The sequence below is a fragment of the Maylandia zebra genome, linkage group LG15 (genome assembly GCF_041146795.1).
Source record: "Maylandia zebra isolate NMK-2024a linkage group LG15, Mzebra_GT3a, whole genome shotgun sequence".
In the NCBI taxonomy this organism is placed as follows: domain Eukaryota; kingdom Metazoa; phylum Chordata; class Actinopteri; order Cichliformes; family Cichlidae; genus Maylandia; species Maylandia zebra.
Genome location: NC_135181.1, coordinates 39,031,220 through 39,052,644, shown reverse-complemented (window position 1 = coordinate 39,052,644; position 21,425 = coordinate 39,031,220). Strand labels below are relative to the sequence as shown.

Genomic DNA, 21,425 nt, shown 5'->3' with positions numbered 1-21,425 from the left:
GTCGCATTAATTTCTTTTTTCCATTTATTTCAGACTTTGTCTTGGCAAATTTTCTGGGTGTCTCATGAGTATTTTTTTCCCCACTGTATACATCTTCACCTACACCAGATCCCAAGACTGTTTGGTCCTTGAAGAGAAGGATGTTAATACTGAAATGGGAAAAATGGCTTGTAATTATTAAGCTGTATGTGGGAGAATCTGTACAAGCTTTTAAAATAAGATGAAATGATTCCCGTTAATAAATTTTAATCCATTTGGTCCATGGTAATCACTGGAACTAATTACCTGAGCTTTTTCAAGTCAAGTCAAGTCGGCTTTATTGTCACTTCAACCATATACAGTTAGTACACAGTGAAGCGAAACAACGTTCCTCCAGGACCAAGGTGGTACATGCAACATAAATTTACAACATAAATTAACAGAAAACACTAAACTAGCTAACTAAGAGGCCTAGTTAGCTGGCTAGCAGAGACAAGACAGACTGACCTAACATAAATGACAACATAAATTAACAAAATCTAACTATCTAAAGAAGACTTTTTTTTTTTTTTTAACAGACAGCAGACAACAAAGTGCACGTGCAAATGTGCGAACAAGAGCAACAAAGTGACAGTGTGAGAAAAAAACACAACGTAACATAATAATAAGGTTTTGTGATGATGAGTTGAGGTAGTGGAGGAACAGTAAACATTCCTTAGTGTAGCAGCAAAAATTAGGAAGTAAAGAAGTTAGTGCAAAAAGTCCAGTAATAATATTGTGCAAAAGAGCATTTACAGGTTGGTGTGTACGATAGTTTGGTGGTGTAGGTCAGTGTGTTTGCGCTTGTGTTGATTAGTCAGTCCAGTCTCAATGTTTTGAGTAGTTGAGTTAAGCTGAGTGATTTTTGTGTGTGTGTGTGTGTGTGTGTGTGTGTGTGTGTGTGTGTGTGTGTGTGTGTGTGTGTGTGTGTGTGTGTGTGTGTGTGTGTGTGTGTGTGTGTGTGTGTGTGTATCAGTCCAGTCCCTTTAGCTTAAATGTTTCTGTAATGCAATCGGGTTGTGCTTGTGCCTTCCCAATGCATTTCTGGACAGTCATGTGGGTGCTTGTGTCCATGATGTACTTGGGTTGGCATTTCCAGTTATAGCAGAAATTTAGGAGGGAATGTTCTTGTTGTTATGCAGCCACCGCTGAGCGCTGGCTAGGGGGGCTGCTATTGAAAAATACAAGGAAGGGCTTGGTCCTAAGCAAAATATCCCGCAGTATGCCAGAGAAAAAGTCCACCCGGGTGCAGCAGGCAAGATAAGATCTGAGTGTGCGAGGCAGTGATATAGGATAATTGGGTTATACAGGGCGTTGGATGCAGTAGAAGGGTGGCCCTATTGGCACTCTGTCCTGACATATCATACCAGAACTCTCCAGTGATAATTGCTGTCAGAGAGGGTATCCTAACCATTTGCCTGACTTAATACCTCGTTGGATTTGCTTATCTTTGTGTGTACTGATGTATTTTGCTATTTAATATTCAGGCTTGTAACCTGAGTCTAACTTCAGTTAACTTTGACTCCTGTCTATACTGACCTGTATAAGGCTAGCACAGTGGAAGGTAAAGGTCAAGCAGTCCTTGGTTTTTCTTGACTTGTTTTTCTTGACTTTCAGAGCTACACCTTCAGTTACTCCACACCCCACCAGTGGTGCCTGATGTAATCAGAGAAGCTGGATTCTCTGATTTCTCCGATTTCTTTTTTACTTTCTCTTGTCTTTTGTGTAATGTAGAAATGGTCAAATGCGGCACTGTTTTAATGTCTGGGCCTTACTTCTTGAAACATTAATTTGCATCTTTGTGTGCCATGTTTCCCCAAGTAGCCCCATTTAGCCCCTCTGGAGTGAACCTGATCAACTGTCTGTAATATTACTTTTTTTTTTTTTTTTTTTTTTTTTTTTTTTGCCTGTCCCGTTTGGCTCTTTTGCCATCAGAATTGTTGTCTAAAGGCAAAGAAAGATGCCCAACGGATTTACTTTACCAAACTGACCATCCCAGCCTTGCCATAATGGTCCATTTGATTCACCTTTTATTGTTTATTTTATTTTCACTTACTGAACATGGGACAGACTTGACTGGGGGAAAGAAGGGGAGAAAGAAAGAGGGAAAGAGAAACAGCTGAGAAGAGGGACGGGGGAGAAGGGCAAAAACCAACAGAATGAGCAGAAAAAGAAGAAAAAAAGAAAAAAAAATGCATATATCAATCACCTGGATCACCTGCTGAGAAAGAAAAAAGAAAACAAGCAGAAGAGAACAAGAGTAATAGAATAAACAACATCACAATGATATGGGAATATGACAGTAAATACTAAATATTAAACATTATTGTGCAGCACATAACAACAACAACAACAATCTTTATTTATAGAGCACATTAAAAGCCAGGGGCATGCCAAAGTGCTTTACATGAAACAATAAAACAATAAAATGATTTACACTAAAACATCAGAATCATATAGGTGTGGGATTATGTTCACAGGTAAAAACCACTAATAGGAACAGTCAATAGCACACAGCTGTAGCAAAGAAGAACTGTACCATCATACACAGTGATAGAGGACATAGGCAACGCAACAATAAAATAATAAAATAATTAAGACTATAACGTCAGAGTCATATAAGTGTGAGATTATGTTCACAGGTAAAAACCACTAATAAGAATAAACTATAGCACACAGCTAAAGCAGAGTAAAGCTGTAAAGCTGAACCATCAAACACAGTGATGGAAAACATTGACAGCACAGGACAACGCAAAACAACCAGACACATTAGAACATTAGAACAACTCACTAGAAGCAAGGCGAGAATTTAACTGGTAGTAAAAGCAAGTTCAAACAGATATGTTTTAAGCCGTGATTTAAAAGATTGAATAGAATCAGACGCCCGGATGCCAATCGGGAGACTGTTCCACAGCTCAGGTGCAGCTAGAGCGAACGCTCGATCACCTCTAGACTTCAAGCGAGATCTGGGCTGAACCAACAATGACTGTGAGGAAGATCTTAAGGCCCTCGTAGGAAGATATGATTTTAAGAGTTCCTTAAGATAACTTGGCCCTGTGTTATTGGTAATTTTAAAAGTAAACAACAGAATTTTAAATTGAATACGAAATTTCACAGGCAACCAGTGCAGATCGGCAAGGATGGGAGTGATGTGAGCAAACTTCCTAGTTTTAGTTAGAATGCGTGCAGCGGCATTCTGGACTGTCTGTAATCTATGTAAAAGGGTAGAGTGGAGACCATAATAAAGTGAATTACAGTAATCTAGTCGTGACGTAACAAAGGCATGGATAAGCTTTTCCAAGTCATTGTGCGGGATGTAATGTTTGGCCCTGGAAATAAGGCGAAGTTGGTAGAAACTAGATCTGACGACAGCAGATACTTGTTTGTCAAGTTTAAATGAGCTGTCAAGTAGCACACCCAGATTCCTAACAGTGTCAGGGAAAGAACTAGTGAGAAAACCAAAAGCATCATGAAGTTTGGCACGAAGAGCGTCACTGCCAAAGATCATAATTTCAGTTTTCTTATCGTTAAGGATAAGAAAATTTGCCAGAAGATCAACAGAACACAGTGTGCTTTGAGGTAGGAGCCAAAAAGGGTGTAGTTTGTGGGTGTGATCACCCGTGTGTACACCTGTGAGCATGGACGCGCTTGTTTTTTTAAAAGGTTCCTTCATGTAATGATCTGCTAGAGGGTGTGGGGGGGCCACAGCCCCGTCCTCCAGGGCATGAAGCAGGTATGGAGGAGATCAAAACTCCAGACATCCAGAGGCCCCCAGAACACAAGAGACCAAGGAAGACCAACAGAGGGGCAGCCGCGCCACTGTCCCAGAAAGAGCTGAGGAGAGTCCCAGATGAGGGCTCACTCAGCAGCCGCGGAGCAGAAGCCAGGGGGAGTTGCAGTGACGCGCCCGTGAGCTCCGCCGGCAGCCAGCCGTGCCTGAGTGACCGAGCCCCAGGCCGAGAGGCCGGGGGCACCCCACCTCCGAAGTGGCCCGAGCGAGCCCCAGGCTCCAGGCCCCGATAAGCGGCCGCCAAGGAGTGAGCCGGTGTGTACCTGGACGCCCATCCCCGGACACAAAGAACCACCAACGCACCGACGTCTGAGGGAGTCCGCCACTGGCAGGGGAAGTGGTGGTAGGGGGAGATAGGCCTCCAAACCTTGGAGGGCCTAAGATGTCCCCAGAGAGGTGGCGTCTGACACCCAACCTGACATATAGACACAGACATACAGGCACACACATATACAAACATCCATTCCCACCCTCATGCTCTCATATGCACTTACTCCACACTCAACCAACGTGGAGACAGACATAAAGAGACGCTGTACACACGATCACACTCCCCAAGCGTACTCTAAGCCCCGGGTCTAGGTACCCTTGCCCCTGGAGGGGGGGGAACTGCACCCAGACCCAGGTGGTGTTACCCTTTTCCCTGCAGTGGGGGGAGGCAGACCGCCCCGACTCCGCAGCAGCAGGGAGGCCCCACACTCCAGACCGCAGTCGGACGGCCAACTCCTCCTCCTAGCCCCCCCGCTCCAGCAGGTCGCAGAGAACGGGGGTGAGAGAAGACTCCAAACCTCCCTCCACCCGCTCATATGTAGTGTTGATGCATGTGTGTTCTAAGGTGCATTTAAAACCCAGGAGGGCATGGAGCTACCTGCCAGAGAGCAGCAGGTAAGCGCATGGTCCCTCCTGCTGGCCCTCAATGTCTACATGTATTTAACATTGAGAGGTGGGCAACGACGCCAGGGGTGGGGTGTACACCCTGATGGTACTTTGGATTCCGTGTATCGTGCCCACCCCCAAGATCCTATATGTATGTGTAATGAGAGTGTGAGTAATGTGAATGTCTAAGTTGTGGGATAAAATTGAGGCAGGGGCAGCCAGAAGGGGACGGGGGGGGGGGGGGTGGCCTCCTCTGCACCCTGGTGACATACCCCTACTCCAAGGTCCTGCATGTGTGGGTGGTTGTGATGGAGCGGGAAGAGGGAGGCAGCTGGAGATGGGGAGGGAAGGAAGGGAGGGGCAAGTGACCCCTCCCTGGGGCCAGCTCCCCCGCTGACCCCAGTAGGCACCCCCATACTCCGCGACCCACCAGGGAAAGGGGCCCAGGCCCATCCAGACCGGGGCCCAGCGCAGCAGCGCCTCCCGGCCCCACAGAGCCCAGGACAGTCCACCCAACCCCACCACAGAGAAAACTGCACCCACCCCACCATCCACTCTTCTTCCAGACTACATAAGACAATAAACACCCAGGCTGAGATCTTCCTCCACCTCTCCTGTATCTCCCCCTCCTGTAGAGAAAGCTCCCGAGGAGAGGAAAGCTCCTGCAAGATGTGACAATCTTCCCCACCAGTTGGAGAGCCCCCCAGGTGGCTCGATGCACCGGCGGCACCCTGCTCCAGGGCTGGGCCCCCATGCACCCACCCGCCCACAACCCCGGCAACACACCAACCAGGACCCAAGCCCCCGAGGCCCGGCCCGGGCCCCAGCCCAGAGACGGAGCGCCCCCAGAACCTCACGCCCATCCCGGACCCACCCAGGGGCAGCCAGGCTACCAGGTCAGTAACCCACGTCCGTCAGCACAGACCCTCCCCTAGTCCCGCTGCACGCAGCCGCGAGGAAACAGTCACCTGAGAGCCAACAGAGCCCCTAACCGGACATGACCGCTACCCCGGGTTGAGCCCCCCAAGGAAAATGCCTCCGGGGAACCCCCCGACGCCCTAAGCCTGTCCCTACCCCCACACCAATCACAACAGTGAAGGCGGGACCAAACTATGACCCCCCACCCCCACTAGGTGATGGAGCTGATCAAAGGAGCCCAGAGCAATTGATCTGATGTGGTGGCAGAGGCTGTATCAAGACTAATGTAATCTAATAGATAATTTCTATATTGGTTAGAATTAAGATTATTTTTATTTTTCCAGTTCATGAGGACTGTTTTCTTGGCTATGCATAGGGCAGTGAAAACCATATGGGCGATATTCTTTTCTGAAGTGACATTATCTAAGCTGCCCAACAAACACACTAAGGGGGAAGTTGGAATGTTACATTTCAGACACTTTGATAAGTCTTCACATATCTCGCGCCAAAACTTCTGAACTGGTGGACAGAACCAAAGAGCGTGGATATAATTGTCCGGTGAATTGGTTTGGCAGTGTGAGCAGTTGTTGGTAGACGTAAAGCCCATCTTGAACATCCGATGACCTGTATAGTGCACTCTATGTAATATTTTGTATTGAATTAATTGAAGACTGGGATTTCTAATTAGATGAAAGGTTTTTAAGCAAATCTGAGACCAGAAGTTTAGGTCTAAGTTAACTGATAAATCCGCTTCCCATTTTGCAATAGGAAGTGATATTGATTCATCTGTTTTAGAAAGCATTCTGTATATTTTGGATAGTAATTTGGGGGTTTTAAGAGTAAGAAATTGAACCACACTTGGTGGTGTTTGTAGTTCAACTTGACCCGGTTTAAATTTCTTTTTTACTATGGATTTAATTTGTTGATATTCTAAAAATCTTTTCTTGTTGATCCCATATTGTGTAACTAGTCCGTCAAATGAAATAAATTCTGTTCCTTCTAGTATATGTTCTAAATATTTGATTCCTTTACCACTCCATATGAAAAGTTTATCATATTATTGTTTTGTAATATGTCAGGGTTGTTCCAGATAGGTGTACGTTTGCATGGGATTAATGAAGACGCCGTCAATTTTAGAAACTCCCACCATGCTGTCAGAGAAGAGCTGATGTTGATGCTTTTAAAGCATTCATGTCGTTGGATGTTTGAGCTGATAAATGGTAGGTCTGAGATCTCTAGATTATTGCAAAGTGCTTGTTCTACATCTAGCCAAGGTTCATCTAAGAGGGTATGTTTTAGCCATCCTGAGATAAACTGAAGCCTGTTGGCTAAGAAGTAGTGCTGAAAGTTAGGCAGTTCTAGTCCTCCTTTATCCTTGGTCTTTTGTAGTGTTTTTAAGCTTATACGTGGGGGTTTATTTTTCCAAAGGAATTTGGACATACATGAATCTAGAGATCTGAACCAATCTTGTGGCGGTTTAGTTGGGATCATTGAGAATAAATCATTTATTTTTGATAAGACCATCATTTTTATAGCGGCAACCCTTCCCATGAGTGATATGGGTAGACATTTCCATCTAGCCAGATCATCTTCTACCTTCTTTAAAAGTGGGATATGGTTTAATTTAGTTAGATCTGCAAGCTTGGGAGAAACATTAATACCTAAATATTTTATATTTCCCGATTGCAGTGGTGTAGAAGAGGAATTATGGAAGGAGCAATTAATCGGTAGGACTGTAGATTTTGACCAGTTAATTGAGTAATCTGATATTCTTGCAAAAGAGTTTATCAATTCAATCACCCCAGAGATATTGGTTTGTGAATTTTGGAGAAAGAGTAACACATCATCCGCATAAAGGCTGATTTTATGTTCCACGTTCTTGCATTTTATGCCCTTAATTACTGAATTCTGTCTAATTGCTGCTGCTAGTGGTTCAATAAAAATTGCAAACAGTGAAGGGGAGAGTGGGCATCCCTGCCTGGTGCCCCTCAAGAGACAGAAGCTGGAGGATGTCTGGTCATTTGTTCTAACCCAAGCTGTTGGGGAATTATATAATATTTTTAACCAGTTTATGAAAGAGGATCCAAAACCAAATTTGTGTAAAGTTGCAAATAGAAATTTCCAGTTAACTCTGTCGAATGCTTTTTCTGCGTCTAAAGAGAATATTGTAGTTTCTAGGTTTTTACTGTATGAGTAGTCTATCAAATTAAGTAATCTACGTGTATTTGTTGATGAGTGCCTGCCTTTTATGAAACCAGTTTGGTCAGGATGAATTAAGAGGGGGGTTATTTTCTCCAGTCTCTTTGAGAGAGCTTTGCAGATTATTTTAAGGTCTACGTTTATAAGGGATATTGGACGATAGCTTGAGGGATATACAGGGTCTTTGCCTGGTTTTAGCAGGAGATTAATGTTTGCAGAATTCATATTTGATGGAAGTCTGCCCTTTTCTTTAATTTCCAACAACGTTCTGTAGAAAACTGGTGCTAGAATCGACCAGAATTCTTTGTAGAATTCTGCAGGAAAGCCGTCTGGACCTGGAGCCTTATTATTGGGCATACTTATCAGAGCTTCCTGGAGTTCACCTGGTGTCAATGGTGAATCCAGTGCCATTGCTTGAGTGTCCAATAATTTTGGAAGAGTTATGTTGTCCAAAAACTGATCAATTTCTTTTTTAGATGGGTTTATTTGTGGTGAATACAACGTTTTATAGAAATCCCTGAAAATGTTGTTTATTTGTATCGGATCATATATTGTGTTCCCAGATGAATCTTGAACAGCACATATAGTTGTTTTTTCTTTATTTGTTTTTAGCTGGTTTGCTAGAAATTGACCAGATTTATTACCATGTTCATAATTTTGTAGGCGTAGTCTTTGTACTAAGAATTTTGTTTTTTTATCAATTATCTCATTTAATTCTAGTTTTGTTTTGCGTATTTTGTTCAATGTTTCCTGATCTTGGTGGGACGCGTAGGCTTCTTCTAGTGATTTGATGTTTTTTTCTAATTCCTGAATATTTTTGTTTTCTTTTTTCTTTTTATGTGATGAGAAAGAGATTATTTTACCTCTCATCACAGCTTTCCCTGCTTCCCATAGAACAGAAGCTGATGTTTCGGGAGTGTCATTATAGTTCAAATATGAAGTCCACTCTTTTTTAAAATATTTAATAAAGTCTTCATCTTTAAGTAGTGATATATTAAATCTCCAGTTTTTTCTTGGCGTAGTATTATTCTTGTGCATTAGTGTTAAAGATACAGGACCATGATCGCTGACAGCTATAGGATGAATCTCAGTGTCTGAAATGTCGTTCAGCAGTGAGCTGCTGACCAAAAAATAATCCAGACGAGAGTAGGAGTGATGGACATGTGAGAAAAAAGTATATTCCTTACTGGTGGGGTGAAGGGAGCGCCATGCATCGCAAAGACCAAAGTCGCTCATATACTGTTTGATTATATTTGTGGACTGCCAATTACGCTGAGTTCCCGCTGTATTGAGCCTATCCATGTCTTCATTTAGTCCAAGGTTGAGGTCGCCTCCAAGAACAAGTGTGCCATCTAAGTGTTCAGAGAGTGCACTGAAAAAACCGTGAAAGAATGAGGGATCATCAACATTTGGACCATATACACTTGCAATACATAGCTTTTTATCAAGTATAGATAGTTTAATGATTAAGAATCTGCCCTCTGGATCTATAACTGTATCGAGTACTGTGAAATTAATATTTTTATGTATTAAAATTGCTACTCCCCTTTGTCTAGAATTATAACAAGCTGAGAACACATTAGGAAACTCAGGTGTTTTAAGTTCATTCGAACCTCTAAGAGGTCTGTGGGTCTCTTGTAAAAGGACAACATCTGCCTGTAGTTTTTTGAGTTGGTTAAATATTTTTAACCTCTTTACTCTGGAGCCAGCTCCATTTATATTCCATGTAATGAACCTCAGTGTACCCATAGATGTTTGTGTATAACTAGGGATGTATGCTGTGTGCGTCGCTTAGCCAGGTGGAGAGAATACGTCACTTGTTCATAAATAAAGAGAAGGAGAGAGAGAAAAAATGTGTGGCGAGATGCTCCCTGAGTCGGACTTTGTGTATGCATAGTTACTAATATGAGTAGGCTTGGCTTAAGTGTGTGTATCCTAAACGACTGTGTGCGCTGTCTGACTGATGTAAATGTGCTGCCGTTGAGCGCATGGTGCGTATGTGTCGAAATAAAGGATGTTTGTGGATGAGTATCGAAGCAGGTGATCGAGGCAGTGAAAGGAATAAAGAAAGAAACCAAGGACAGGGGTGAGCAGCATAAAACCAAGAGGGGGAAAAGAGAGGGAAAAAAAACGAGAAGAAAAAAAACAAAACAAAACGTAAACATTCCAATTAAATCACTGACGGAGAGTGACGGTGTTAATTCTGCTATGAAATCACACTTTAAGATGCGATTTGTTAAACAGATGTTAATGCAAGTTAGTGTGAGTGGATAGGGAAATGGTGCAGCTTATTCTTATCTGGTGTGAGGTTAATACAGCCACGGAGTGATGTTGGGGTCGCGGTGGAGCTGTCCGTCCACGTACAGCCGGTCCACAGCGATGACAGCGCGGGAGCCCTTCTGGATGAAGCCGCGTCGGATTGGGAAGAGGACCCTGCGTCGTTCCAAGATCTCTTTGGGGAACTGGTCGTTCACGCTGAAGTCCGTTCCTTTTAATTCCCTGCCGCGGCTTTTCACATGTTGCTTTTGTTTGAAGTGGCCGAATTTGGCCACGATAGGACGTGGTCTCCCGGCCGTAGCCCGAATGGGGCCGAGGCGATGTACCCGATCGAAGACGATGTTCTTCACAGTGTCCTCCGGCAGCTTCAGGTGGGTTTTGATGAAGCTTTTTACCGTGGTCTCCGCGTCCTCTCCAGCGGCTTCTGGAATACCAGAAAATACCAGATTATCACGCATGCTACGAGCTTGTAGATCGATAACTGTTTCTTTTATTTTTTTATTTTCTCTATTGAGCTGGGTAACATTATCTGTGAGACATTTCACCGACTCCCTTAGCGTGGCATTTTCAGCAGCAAGCGTTTCCACCTGCTGCTGGCTGTACTCCAGGGATTCTCGCAAGCATTTAAATTCTCGGTGAAGAATCTCCACCAAGGACACCCTTGCGTCGAAACTGGACAATCGCTTGTCGATTGACTCCAATATGTCGGCAATATCTTTGCCGGCTGGCGATGTTGAGCCGGGGGAATCTGCCGGGCGTTGTCTTTTCTACGACGGCGTCTCAGGTTTGGCCGGGGAAGCTGCACACGGGGTCTTCTTCATCACGAGATCCTGAAAGCACTGATCAATGTAATCTTGGAGAGTCTCTAAACTCTCCTCGTTGTTCTCCAGGGTGTTGGAGATTATTTAGACAAATAGTGTTAGTTATAAGACAATTGATAAGTGTATTTGGTAATGCTGAAGCTTAAATGAATTTGTTCAAATCCAAACTACCATTTGCTTTAATTTTCCGCCAAAATCTCCGGCGTCTGACGTCAGTTACAACATGAGTCGCTTACCTTGTCCGTCACTTCCGTCACTTACCTCCTCACTCCTTTCCCTGTCTGGGAAATCTTCAAGTAGTCGGAAATCTTCAAGTAGTCTTGAATATCTTTGAGAGGCCAAAAAAAAATGTAATATATCTGTAATATTACTTAGTGACGGTTTGCTGGGGTTTTAAGTAAAAAGTGAAACTGTCTATAGCCTAACTTGTGTTTACAAGCACCTTAGGAATCATTTGACAAAGATTGTTCAGTGGATAATACAGCAAAATTCACATGCACGTCCAAACACACTGGCAATTTTCCTTCTGTACGGGATGTGTAGTCCTCTTGGGAATTGAGAGAGGAATGGAGCAACAAGTTTGATATGGAGTAATGCATGAGTTTGATGAGTCATTCAGACTGTGTGGGTGTATTGACTTAAGAGATAGTCTCAGGTGTACTAAGGTTGAGCAGCTTTTTGGGGAGTGCTGTTCATTGCTGCTGGGCCATGTTTTGTGTGCTACAGTCTACATCTGAATTTGTAATTTGCTAAAATCTCTTTAACCCAATGTAAATGCTGCACGACTGTATGTGGACAGAGATAGGAAAAACAAAACGGTTCACTAATGTATCCATAGACATGTTCTTAACTTTATGTCCATAATGTTTTAATTTATATTTTATTCCAATTTTATCCTTACCAAGTGAAATTAGTTAATGGGAACTATTCTAACCTGACTGGTACATGCCTGCAGTTTACAATTGGCATACGGCGATGCTTTCATTTACATTTGTCTAAAGTGTATTCTGCCACAAAGTGATTCATAATAAGAGAGAGCCACAGAAATAAAGACAGTATTGTTTGAAGTGGCAGCCAGAAAAGAATAGAATAGAATAGAATTCAACTTTATTGTCAATGCACATGTCACAGGTACAGGGCAATGTAGTTTGCATCCATCCAGAAGTGCTTTAGCCATGATATAGATATATTACAATATATATTAGCAATAATATAGATATGTAAGTATATTACAGAAATGGGTCTATTACGGTATGTAATATGTACACGGTATGAAGTATGTTATGAATATGCTATAACTATAAGTATGTACAGGCTGTAGTGAGTACAAGCTATGAACAGGATATATATATGAAAAAAACTATACAGAATATGAAATAATGAACTTATACACTTATACAGAAATGGGAACTATGCAAGTTGTAAACAGTTATAGAATTAAAAATTATCGTATGATTATTTACACAGAACTATACAGTAGTGCAGTTAAGAGGCTATATAAAGTGCTAGTGGTTGTGAGTGGTGGTTCAGTCCATGTTATTATTGTGTGTTTGAGGGTACAGTTGTCCATAGTGTGTGTGTGTGTGTGTAGGTGGTTGTGTGTGTGTGTAGGTGGTTGTGTGTGTGTGTGTGTGTAGGTGGTTGTGGGTGTGTGTATGTCCAGTCCGTGAGTTTAATGTGGGTCAGATGTCAGGAGGCAGAGTTCAGGAGTCTGACAGCTGTGGGGAAGAAGCTGTTCCAGTACCTGGTGGTCTTAGTCCGGAGGCTCCTGTAGCGCCTCCCAGAGGGCAGGAGGGTGAAGAGTCCATGTGATGGGTGACTGGGGTCTTTGATGATTTTCCCAGCCCTTTTCAGACACCGCTTCCTGTAGATGTCCTTTATGGCAGGAAGTGGTGCTCTGGCAATGCGCTGGGTAGTTTTCACGACCCTCTGCAACGCCTTCCGGTCCGAGGAAGAGCAGTTCCCGTACCAGACTGTTATACAGTTGGTCAGGATACTCTCGATGGTGCAGCGATAGAAGTTCACCAGGATGTCTGAGGACAGGTGGTTCTTCCTCAGAGTCCTCAAGAAGAAGAGGCGCTGGTGAGCCTTCTTGACCAGCTTGGAGCAGTTGGTCGTCCAGGTGAGATCCTCGGAGATGTGGACTCCCAGGAACTTGAAGCTGCTCACACGGTCCACAGCCGTCCCCTTAATGTAGATGGGTGGATGTGGGTCAGCATTCCTCCTGTAGTCCACGATGAGCTCCTTGGTCTTCTCGGTGTTAAGCAGCAGGTTGTTTCTGTCGCACCACTCAGCCAGACGATCCACCTCCTCCCTGTAGGCGGCCTCATCGTTGTCACTGATGAGGCCAATCACCGTGGTGTCATCTGCAAACTTAATGATAGTGTTGGAACCATTGGCAGGTCTGCAGTCGTGGGTGAAGAGGGAGGTGGGGGGGTGAGGATTTGTCACTTCAAACTTTATTGGGGGAAAAAAATCCACAAGTGAGATTTCTTTCAATAAATCTAAAAATTAAATATATAGCATGCTCGCAGGGTTAGCGAGTATAACATGTGTATGATCTGCTAGCTAAAAATATATATTCTATAGATTATATGTGTGACTATATGTGTTATAGATTAAAACCCTCCTGTAGTTGCCGTTACTTCCACTGGTCCAAACCTCTTTGGCTTAAAGTGCATACTTTGAGTGCTGGTAAATGTTTTTTTGATCTTGTGAATGATGCAGAAAATCAGCTTCCTTCCTAAGCAATATCCGACCTGCCACGTGGAGCTTAAATACAAAATCCCTGGTCACTTCAGTCAAGAAGATTGCGTTAAGAATATTGATTAAAAAGACAGAAACTTGCTTTCCAAAGTTGTAATTTGCTTTTGACATTTGTCATTGTTAAGCACTTTACAGGGCTTTGATTAATCAATCTTTAATTTAAACAAATAATGTGGTGTTATCTTGTGACTTGTTCCGACACTGTGCTGTTGAGCTCTCGGTTTCAAAGCCTGCTGTGAAGCTTAAGCTGGGCAGAGACTGTGTGATTTTTTTCAGTCGCGCGATTCAGCTCCTGCTCAAACTGTACGATTGACTCGCAGGGGTTAGAAGTTCATAGGTCACGATGCAGGGTCTCACACTATACGGCCCGATGCTCTGATGCGACCCGAGTGCTCACACTGTGCGTCCATAAAATGAAGGTTATAACAGAAATTCTGTCGCTTGCTCTCCCTCTCTGTCTTTCACACACAGACACGCACACCACCGCCATCAACTTTGCTAAATTGCTAAAAGCATTGATCAGGCAGCTGTGATTGAGCAGCAGTGTAGATCCAACTATTTTCACGGTTGTTGTGGTCGTGATAATTTTGTGAGGCCACATCGAAAAGGCTCGGATCAGCTTGCCATAGTTCTACAAGTTGTGCCTCCGTCGCTTGTGTCCAGATCACACGCTGCACTGCCGTGCTGCGCCGTCTTTTTCGCTGACATTTGTGTTTGCGCGTGCGCAGTGTGAGAAACTGCGGTGACACCCTCACGACGGTCGCGAGGATTTCAAACGACCAAGCGATTGATGATCGGGAGCTGGTCGTGAGGTGTTAATCGCGTCTCGTTACCCCACGTATACTACACGATGCACGACGCACGATGAAGGCCAAAATCGGGCCGATCGCCAAAACGGTCGCACGACTCAAAAATCGGCTCAAAATGGGCCAAAAAATCGCACAGTGTAAGCCCAGCATTAAATGTTTCCCGCACTGTTCACCGTTGACATTTTGTCTGATCTGTTTGCAGTGACTAAGGAAGGGGCTTGGCAAACTGTTCTGCAGCATGGAGAAGGAAGACCTCAAGATTGTCAACAAGGGGGAAGAGGAGGAGATGGTATTTTTCATTTCACATATACGCATATTGAAAAAATACCAGAATTGACGTGATCCTGAAGGATCCAGAATCTAATGTGCCCATCAGTGACTTCTTGATGGCTTGCAATTTCTTCTCACTGCTTACTGAGTGTTTCCCTAATGGTACCATAACCACCCTGGCTGTGAAACTGGAGTCTGTTCCCAGCCTGAACCCCAGTGAGCTCACGCTGCTCGACCCCACCTGCGGTCCAGTCTACAGTGATGACCGCTACGCTTACTTTGTCTTCACTGCTAACTCCTGTGGGACTACCAGAAAGTTACATACTGTGTTACCTAACGTGCCATACTGTGCTCCTGTTTTCTCTTTTTTTTTTTTGTTAAGGAGCTGCAGGGCTACCGTCTGTGTCGTTGGCGGCTGGCCCTGGTGGGCCTCGGGGTGCTGTGTACAGGGGGCTTCCTTCTCCTGGTGCTCTACTGGATGCCAGAATGGTGCGTCAAGTCCACCTGCACTCGTACCACAGCCCGTGAGGCCAAAGTGGTGTTGCTGCGCTCCACGGTAGGTAGCAAGTAAAGCAGCAGTGAGTCATTATTATTCAAAAGAGAGAAAAATTATTTACTTAGAAAATAAGTTTTTCTATTTTTTTCTCTCTTTCTTCGTATTAAATGGGTTTTTAATATTTGGTTGGAAAAAATCTAATCAAGAAAGGAAGTGGTGGATTTTAGAGATTAAACATTTTATCAACAAACTAATCAAAACATATTAAAACAATTTTGGCTTCTTTTTTATTTATTATTTGGTGTTGCCAATTCATGAAAAAAATGGTAAAGACGTAATTAGAAGTAACTATTTTGAAGACTAGTAAATAATAATAATAATAATTAACATTTAATTTTAATATGTGCAAACACAGTTGTGGGCTTTTTCTTTGTTGTTTTTTTTGTTGATTTCTGTCTGTCTACATTATTATTAGGGCCCGAGCACTAAAAGTGCGAAGGCCCTTTTGTATCTGCTCCGTTTCTCCTTCTTCTTCTTCTTATTATTATTCAGGCAAAACAAGGGCCTTTTTGAGGGCCTAAACATGCTCAAAAACTCATGAAATTTTGCACACATGCCAGGTCTGGTGAAAAATGTTGTATTTTAATGGTTTTAAATATGAGCACTGGGAAATGGCTCTACAGCGCCACCTATGCCTTGTTAAATGCAGTCCTACGACCACATCATTTCAGCTACATGTATGAAATTTGACACACATGTGTATCATGCCAAGACGAACAAAAAAGTCTGTGGGCACATTGACACAAACCCAACAGGAAGTCCGGCATTTGGACGTAAAGATGACATTTTGGCTCTAAATTTTGCCATTTCCATGCCTCGAACTTTTTCGAACTCCTCCTTGGGATTTGGTCGTATAAGCTTCATCTTTGGTCAGTGTCAACTACACACCTGGGCCATGTTAAATTGTGGAGCTTTTGAATTTTCGTGATATGGTGAGGCCGTGGCGCCACGGCGAATTTCGATGACTCGCCATGAAAATCTTATTGCCTCTCATTCTGTCATACATTGTCCGATCTGGACCAAAGAGCACACATATGAGCCTCCACCCCTGAACATATTTCAACTGCCACATTTGACATCAAGGACAGCGCCACCTAGTGGGAACAGGAAATGTCATGTTTTACACTTTGGGGTACAGTATTGTGATGGGTGACATCTGCAGCTTCAAATTTCTCCTGGAAAGCCTTAAGGAGTTGGTCTTGGGTTACAGTGAAAACTGAGTTTTCGCGAAAGGGTGTGACCCCAGCAGCATGGCGAACTTTGATGTCTCGCCATGAAGAAACAAATTAGTATAACTCAATGAAATCCAGTCTGATCAGCACCAGACATGATGTCATACCCGCCCTGAATAGATTGATATTCCCATTGTCAGGAATACGCAGCGCGCCACCTAGTGGCAACAGGAAATGTCATGTGTACTTTGTTGTACTGATTTTCACAGGTTCATCGTGGACACCTCAAAAGCGGTGAATATCACCATCAGTCCCTCATGATGCTTCAGTGCGAAAACTGTGACTTTAAACTCAACGGCGCACCCTGGTGGCAGCGCGGTTCACCATTAACAATGAAGTGGCTTTTGAGGGGCTTGGAAAGTTTAAAAAGTCTTGAAATTTGGCGCACACCTCCAATGTGATGAATGGTTTGTTGTTATGTGATCACTTTCCTTGAATAGCGCAAAATGGCTCCACAGCGCCCCCTACAAAATTTCAAATCATTTAACGAACTCCTCCAAAGATTTTCATCAGATTGACGTGATCTGCAGTGCGTGGAATCTGAAGACCTTTGTGATGTTAAATTGCGAAGCTTTTTACGTTGAGGGAAACGGGGTGGTCATTACGGCACGTGGAGTTTCAAACACTCGCCAAAAAGCAGTAATCTGCTGTCACTCAAAAACACAATGTCCAATCTCACACAAAGGTCGCAGGCATGATGAGACTCGAGCTCAGAAATAGTTGTTGTTATGCCATTTGTCAGTAATGTTTAGAGCGCCACCTAGTGGGACGACTATAATCATGATCGAATGAGATGAAATGTTAGCTGGGCAGGGATAGCTCAGTAGGTAGAGTGGTGGCCCCATGATCGGAAGGTCGGTGGTTCGACTCCACTGAACGCTACCCTGAGGTACCCCTGAGCAAGGTACCGTCCCTACACACTGCTTCCCGGGCGCTGCATTGGTGGCTGCCCACTGCTTCACTGGGTGAATGGGTTAAATGCAGAGGAACTATTTCCCTACGGGGACTAACATGCACACTTTACTTTACTGGTGGTTAAATGCATGAATTCCATCAATTTGACATCAGATCGGACGTGCTGGTTGTAGGTGTTGGGCGTGGCTCGACGTGCCGGGGTGCGAGGGCCCTCATAACGCTGCTTGCAGCTTTAATTATTATTATTATTATTTTAGTAAAAAATTTCACATCTGTATTTTTCCGTTATATTAATGGAAATATAGTTATGAGCTCTCACCCCACTTCCCAGTGACTAAAAATGGAGACTGACATATAGAATAATGTTGTTCCTCCTCATAAACGTTGCACTTAATAGGGGGAAATTTGTTGTTACTTAATGAAGCTTCTCAGAAATTCACTAGATTAACTTTGTTTGGGTGGTTTAGGATGAGTTCCGGCGCTGGTTCCTGGCCAGGGTGCGAGTGATGCTTGCCCCAGGGAGAAACCCCTTCCACAGCCTGGAGACCCAGACCACCTCCCCCTCCTCCCCTTCCTCTCCTTCCTCCCTCTCCTACCCCTTCTCCTCCTCTGCTTCCCCACCTCAGGCCAACGGACACACCATTCATCCCTCCGATGGCAGCCCTGCTCAGGAGCTCATCAGAAAATTTGCAGACTACCAGCCCACGCAGGTAGGCACAACACTTGTCTCAACATAAATCTGTAGTATAAACTGGAAATGCACTAAGCACATAAATGAATGTGACTGTCGTTTTTCAAAGTTCATAGAAGGGTTGTTTTATGGACAACAATACAAATATGATTACTTTTGCCAAATAAATCTGTCTCTTATTTTGGTCCCTTTGCTCTTTTTTCCCCTCAGATTCGCTACTTTACCTTTCATAGCACAAAGTATTATTGGAACGACGAGAAGCAGAACTTTGAGGTTTTAACGTAAGCATTCTTTTATAACTATATAACTTTCAATTTTCACTGCAGAATCCTCTTAAGTAAACTCTTCAAAGGTTGCACACAGCAGTAATGACAAGTAAATATATGACTCTTGCTCTGTATGTTGACTAACAAAAAAAACTTGAGGGGGAGAAGATTTTCATTTTATAGCAACTTGCATGCTTGTTTTGCTTTTGCTGTTGCGGTTATGTGGAATTAAAGTATCTCCTCCAATGTTCCTATTACAGTGGCCTGGAGGATCTGCAGGTCAGCTGCTCCACCCTCCACTCGGAGCACAGCACAGGCCTGACTATGAACCAGCAGGAGTACAGGTAACATTCAATCAAAAGACAAAGTCACTCAAGTTTGTACGGCACTGTAGGTGCAAGGAGTTGTTGTTGTTCAGTTGTTGGGGTTAAAAACTATAAGCCCTGATATTGTAACTGGAGTTAATGAACAGTGGAGGAGGAATATCCACAGTCTTTGGTATTTACACACAAACTAAATACAATTTTTCTTCCTGTCTTTTAGGAGACTGTTCTTCGGAGTGAATGAAATTGCAGTGAAAGTGCCTTCTGTTTTCAAGCTGCTTATCAAAGAGGTAAAAGCAAAGTTTGAGTTTCTGTATGCAGCATGAATGTGTGTGAGACATCTTTTCATCTTGTGGGTTTATTGACACCTTGCACCAAATATTAGTGAATTAGTTTATTGTGTGGCACACGTATAATAATTTGAGAACAGAAATCCTTTTCTTCTGTCAGAACAGAGTCGTGCTTATGTACTGCTGTCTTGCTACTTTTTCATGTTAATGCGATTAGCTGAAGTAGGTTGTTAATCATTTCAGCGCATTATGAATGAAACTGTGTTTAAAATTTTTCTTTTCTTTTTTTTTTATATTTAAGGAAATTGTACTGGTTCAACATTTTCAAATATTTCTGTTTTCTTGTGATTTCTGGATCTTTCTCCGTTTTTCTCTCTTTGTTTTGTTTTGTTTTATTTTATTTGACCTCTTTGCTTGCCATACCGATTCCTCTCTAAATCCTTCTGCAGGTCCTCAACCCTTTCTACATCTTCCAACTCTTCAGTGTGATCCTGTGGAGTGCCGATGAGTATTACTACTATGCTGCGGCCATTGTTTTAATGTCGGTCATATCCATAGCTACCTCTTTGTACACCATCAAAAAGGTGAGCTCTACAACATCATGAGATTGAATTGAACTCGTATTTCTGTCAGGAGCAATTTTAAGTCAGTGGATTGAAAATTAGTTCACTTTGTTTTTCTGTAATACTTAGATTTTGTTTAATGAAACTAAATTTTAGCACAGAGCTCTATTAATACAGAATTAATCAGCAAATGTGTGAAAGAAGAAACAGGTTGATTCTTTTTTTCTAATATAAACACTTGTTTTGAAAATCTTCAGCATCCTTGGAATAACTTAAACTATTCAAGTATTTATGTCATATCAGCCACTGATAACGTATCCTTAGATTTACTTATTGTATCATTATGTCAAAACACAATGATGACGGCTTACTTAGCTTTTGCTTTTTTCCCACCTCATTAGCAATGGGGCCTAAGCCCAGTTTGTCCAGCTGTGTTTTTGCCTGATGGCGTTCCCACGATTGTTTTTGTTTTCAGTCTCAGATAAACGTCTTCAAAGGCTGACTCATTTATATGGAACATTACATTAAGTACCACAGAATCAGACGACTGCCTGTTGAAGACCTTTTTCCCCCTCTTATTTCCTTCTACCATTATGATTTATACCAGTGACTAAACTGAGTATCTAATCTAGCGTTTTCAGTCCAACGCATGCACGTGGTTTACTGGCTCATGGTTGACTAACTCAAATGAAAACATCCTTGCAATTCACAGATGTTCATGGGAATTAAAAAGGTTTTTTAATCATTGTTATTTTTCTTCTCTTTCTCCAGCAATACGTCATGCTTCATGACATGGTGGCAGCTCACAGTATTGTTCGTGTGTCCGTATGCCGAGCCAATAATGGTTTGTAAAACTTTTTCTTTGATTTTATCTTTTGTTTGAGATTCAAAAATTATTTTCATAGGAAAAATGCATCAGGTATTCTATATTCAGCTAGTTTCAAAAAGGGATTTCCAATCCAAATCTGACAACGGGGATTTTTCTGCATTTATGCCGAGCCAGACCCTGCACTGGCTGCCCTCTAAATGTCCTCTGCTGTGAAACACTGCAACGTTAGAGTCTATATGACAATAAGGATGGACAGTTTGGTCTGTTATTCTGCACAAAAGGTTCTGTTTGTGTTTGCAGAAGTGATGACAATACCATCACCATCTCAAAATGCATGTCATTAGTTGTCCAAAGGAGGGTGGTTGAACTTGGGTTTAGAGTTGTCAGACATAGCTGTGGGGGCACATAAGCTGTAAGGTACTGCTTATGATGCCTCAGCTTTTTCCACTGCTGCGTAGAGAGGCATTATTAATGAGAGAAGTGCTGAACAAGACTATGAGGCTCTTAAACACAAAATATCTCTGTGGCGGGGCTGCTGCCAGTGCTGCTGCAGGGGAGGCGGACACACCTGCACGGCATCTGCAACTCTGTGCTGACTGACTGTTGTTGTTGTGTGTGTCTGTAAAGGACGACAACAATATGTTGAAAAGAATGAGCGAGTGGTCGGGTCTGCCTTGGGTTTATTACAATCTCCTCATCCCTGTTGCCTATCATGTCCACTGTCTACACTTGGAATACATTTCTCACCTCTCCTGTTTTAGGTATGATGTCTGTATCTGATTGCACACATTCACTCACTTTGTTTCTACCACATATTTCCTGGCAGATATCGAGGAAATTTTGTCTACTGATCTGGTGCCCGGTGACGTGATAGTCATCCCCAGCAATGGGACCATCATGCCATGTGACGCCGTGTTGGTCAGTGGCACCTGTATCGTCAATGAAAGCATGCTTACAGGTTGGTAGAGAAGCACATGTAAAGACTTGTTTCTTCAAATTTTATGTCTTTGCAAGTT

At 43.0% G+C, this 21,425-nt stretch overlaps 1 protein-coding gene across 2 annotated transcripts in view; it reads left to right on the top strand.

Moving 5' to 3' along the window:
* Nucleotides 1–21,425, top strand: part of atp13a3 (ATPase 13A3) — a 48,958-nt gene that overhangs the window by 9,307 nt on the left and 18,226 nt on the right. For both annotated transcript variants that reach the window (XM_014413737.4, XM_014413735.4), the window contains exons 3-11: nucleotides 14,677–14,763; nucleotides 15,127–15,300; nucleotides 17,915–18,157; nucleotides 18,349–18,419; nucleotides 18,665–18,748; nucleotides 18,948–19,017; nucleotides 19,467–19,601; nucleotides 20,352–20,424; nucleotides 21,236–21,367. In XM_014413737.4, the coding sequence (XP_014269223.1) occupies nucleotides 14,713–14,763; nucleotides 15,127–15,300; nucleotides 17,915–18,157; nucleotides 18,349–18,419; nucleotides 18,665–18,748; nucleotides 18,948–19,017; nucleotides 19,467–19,601; nucleotides 20,352–20,424; nucleotides 21,236–21,367 (1,033 nt within the window). In that variant the 5' untranslated portion in view covers nucleotides 14,677–14,712. The remainder of the gene's footprint in view (nucleotides 1–14,676; nucleotides 14,764–15,126; nucleotides 15,301–17,914; nucleotides 18,158–18,348; nucleotides 18,420–18,664; nucleotides 18,749–18,947; nucleotides 19,018–19,466; nucleotides 19,602–20,351; nucleotides 20,425–21,235; nucleotides 21,368–21,425) is intronic.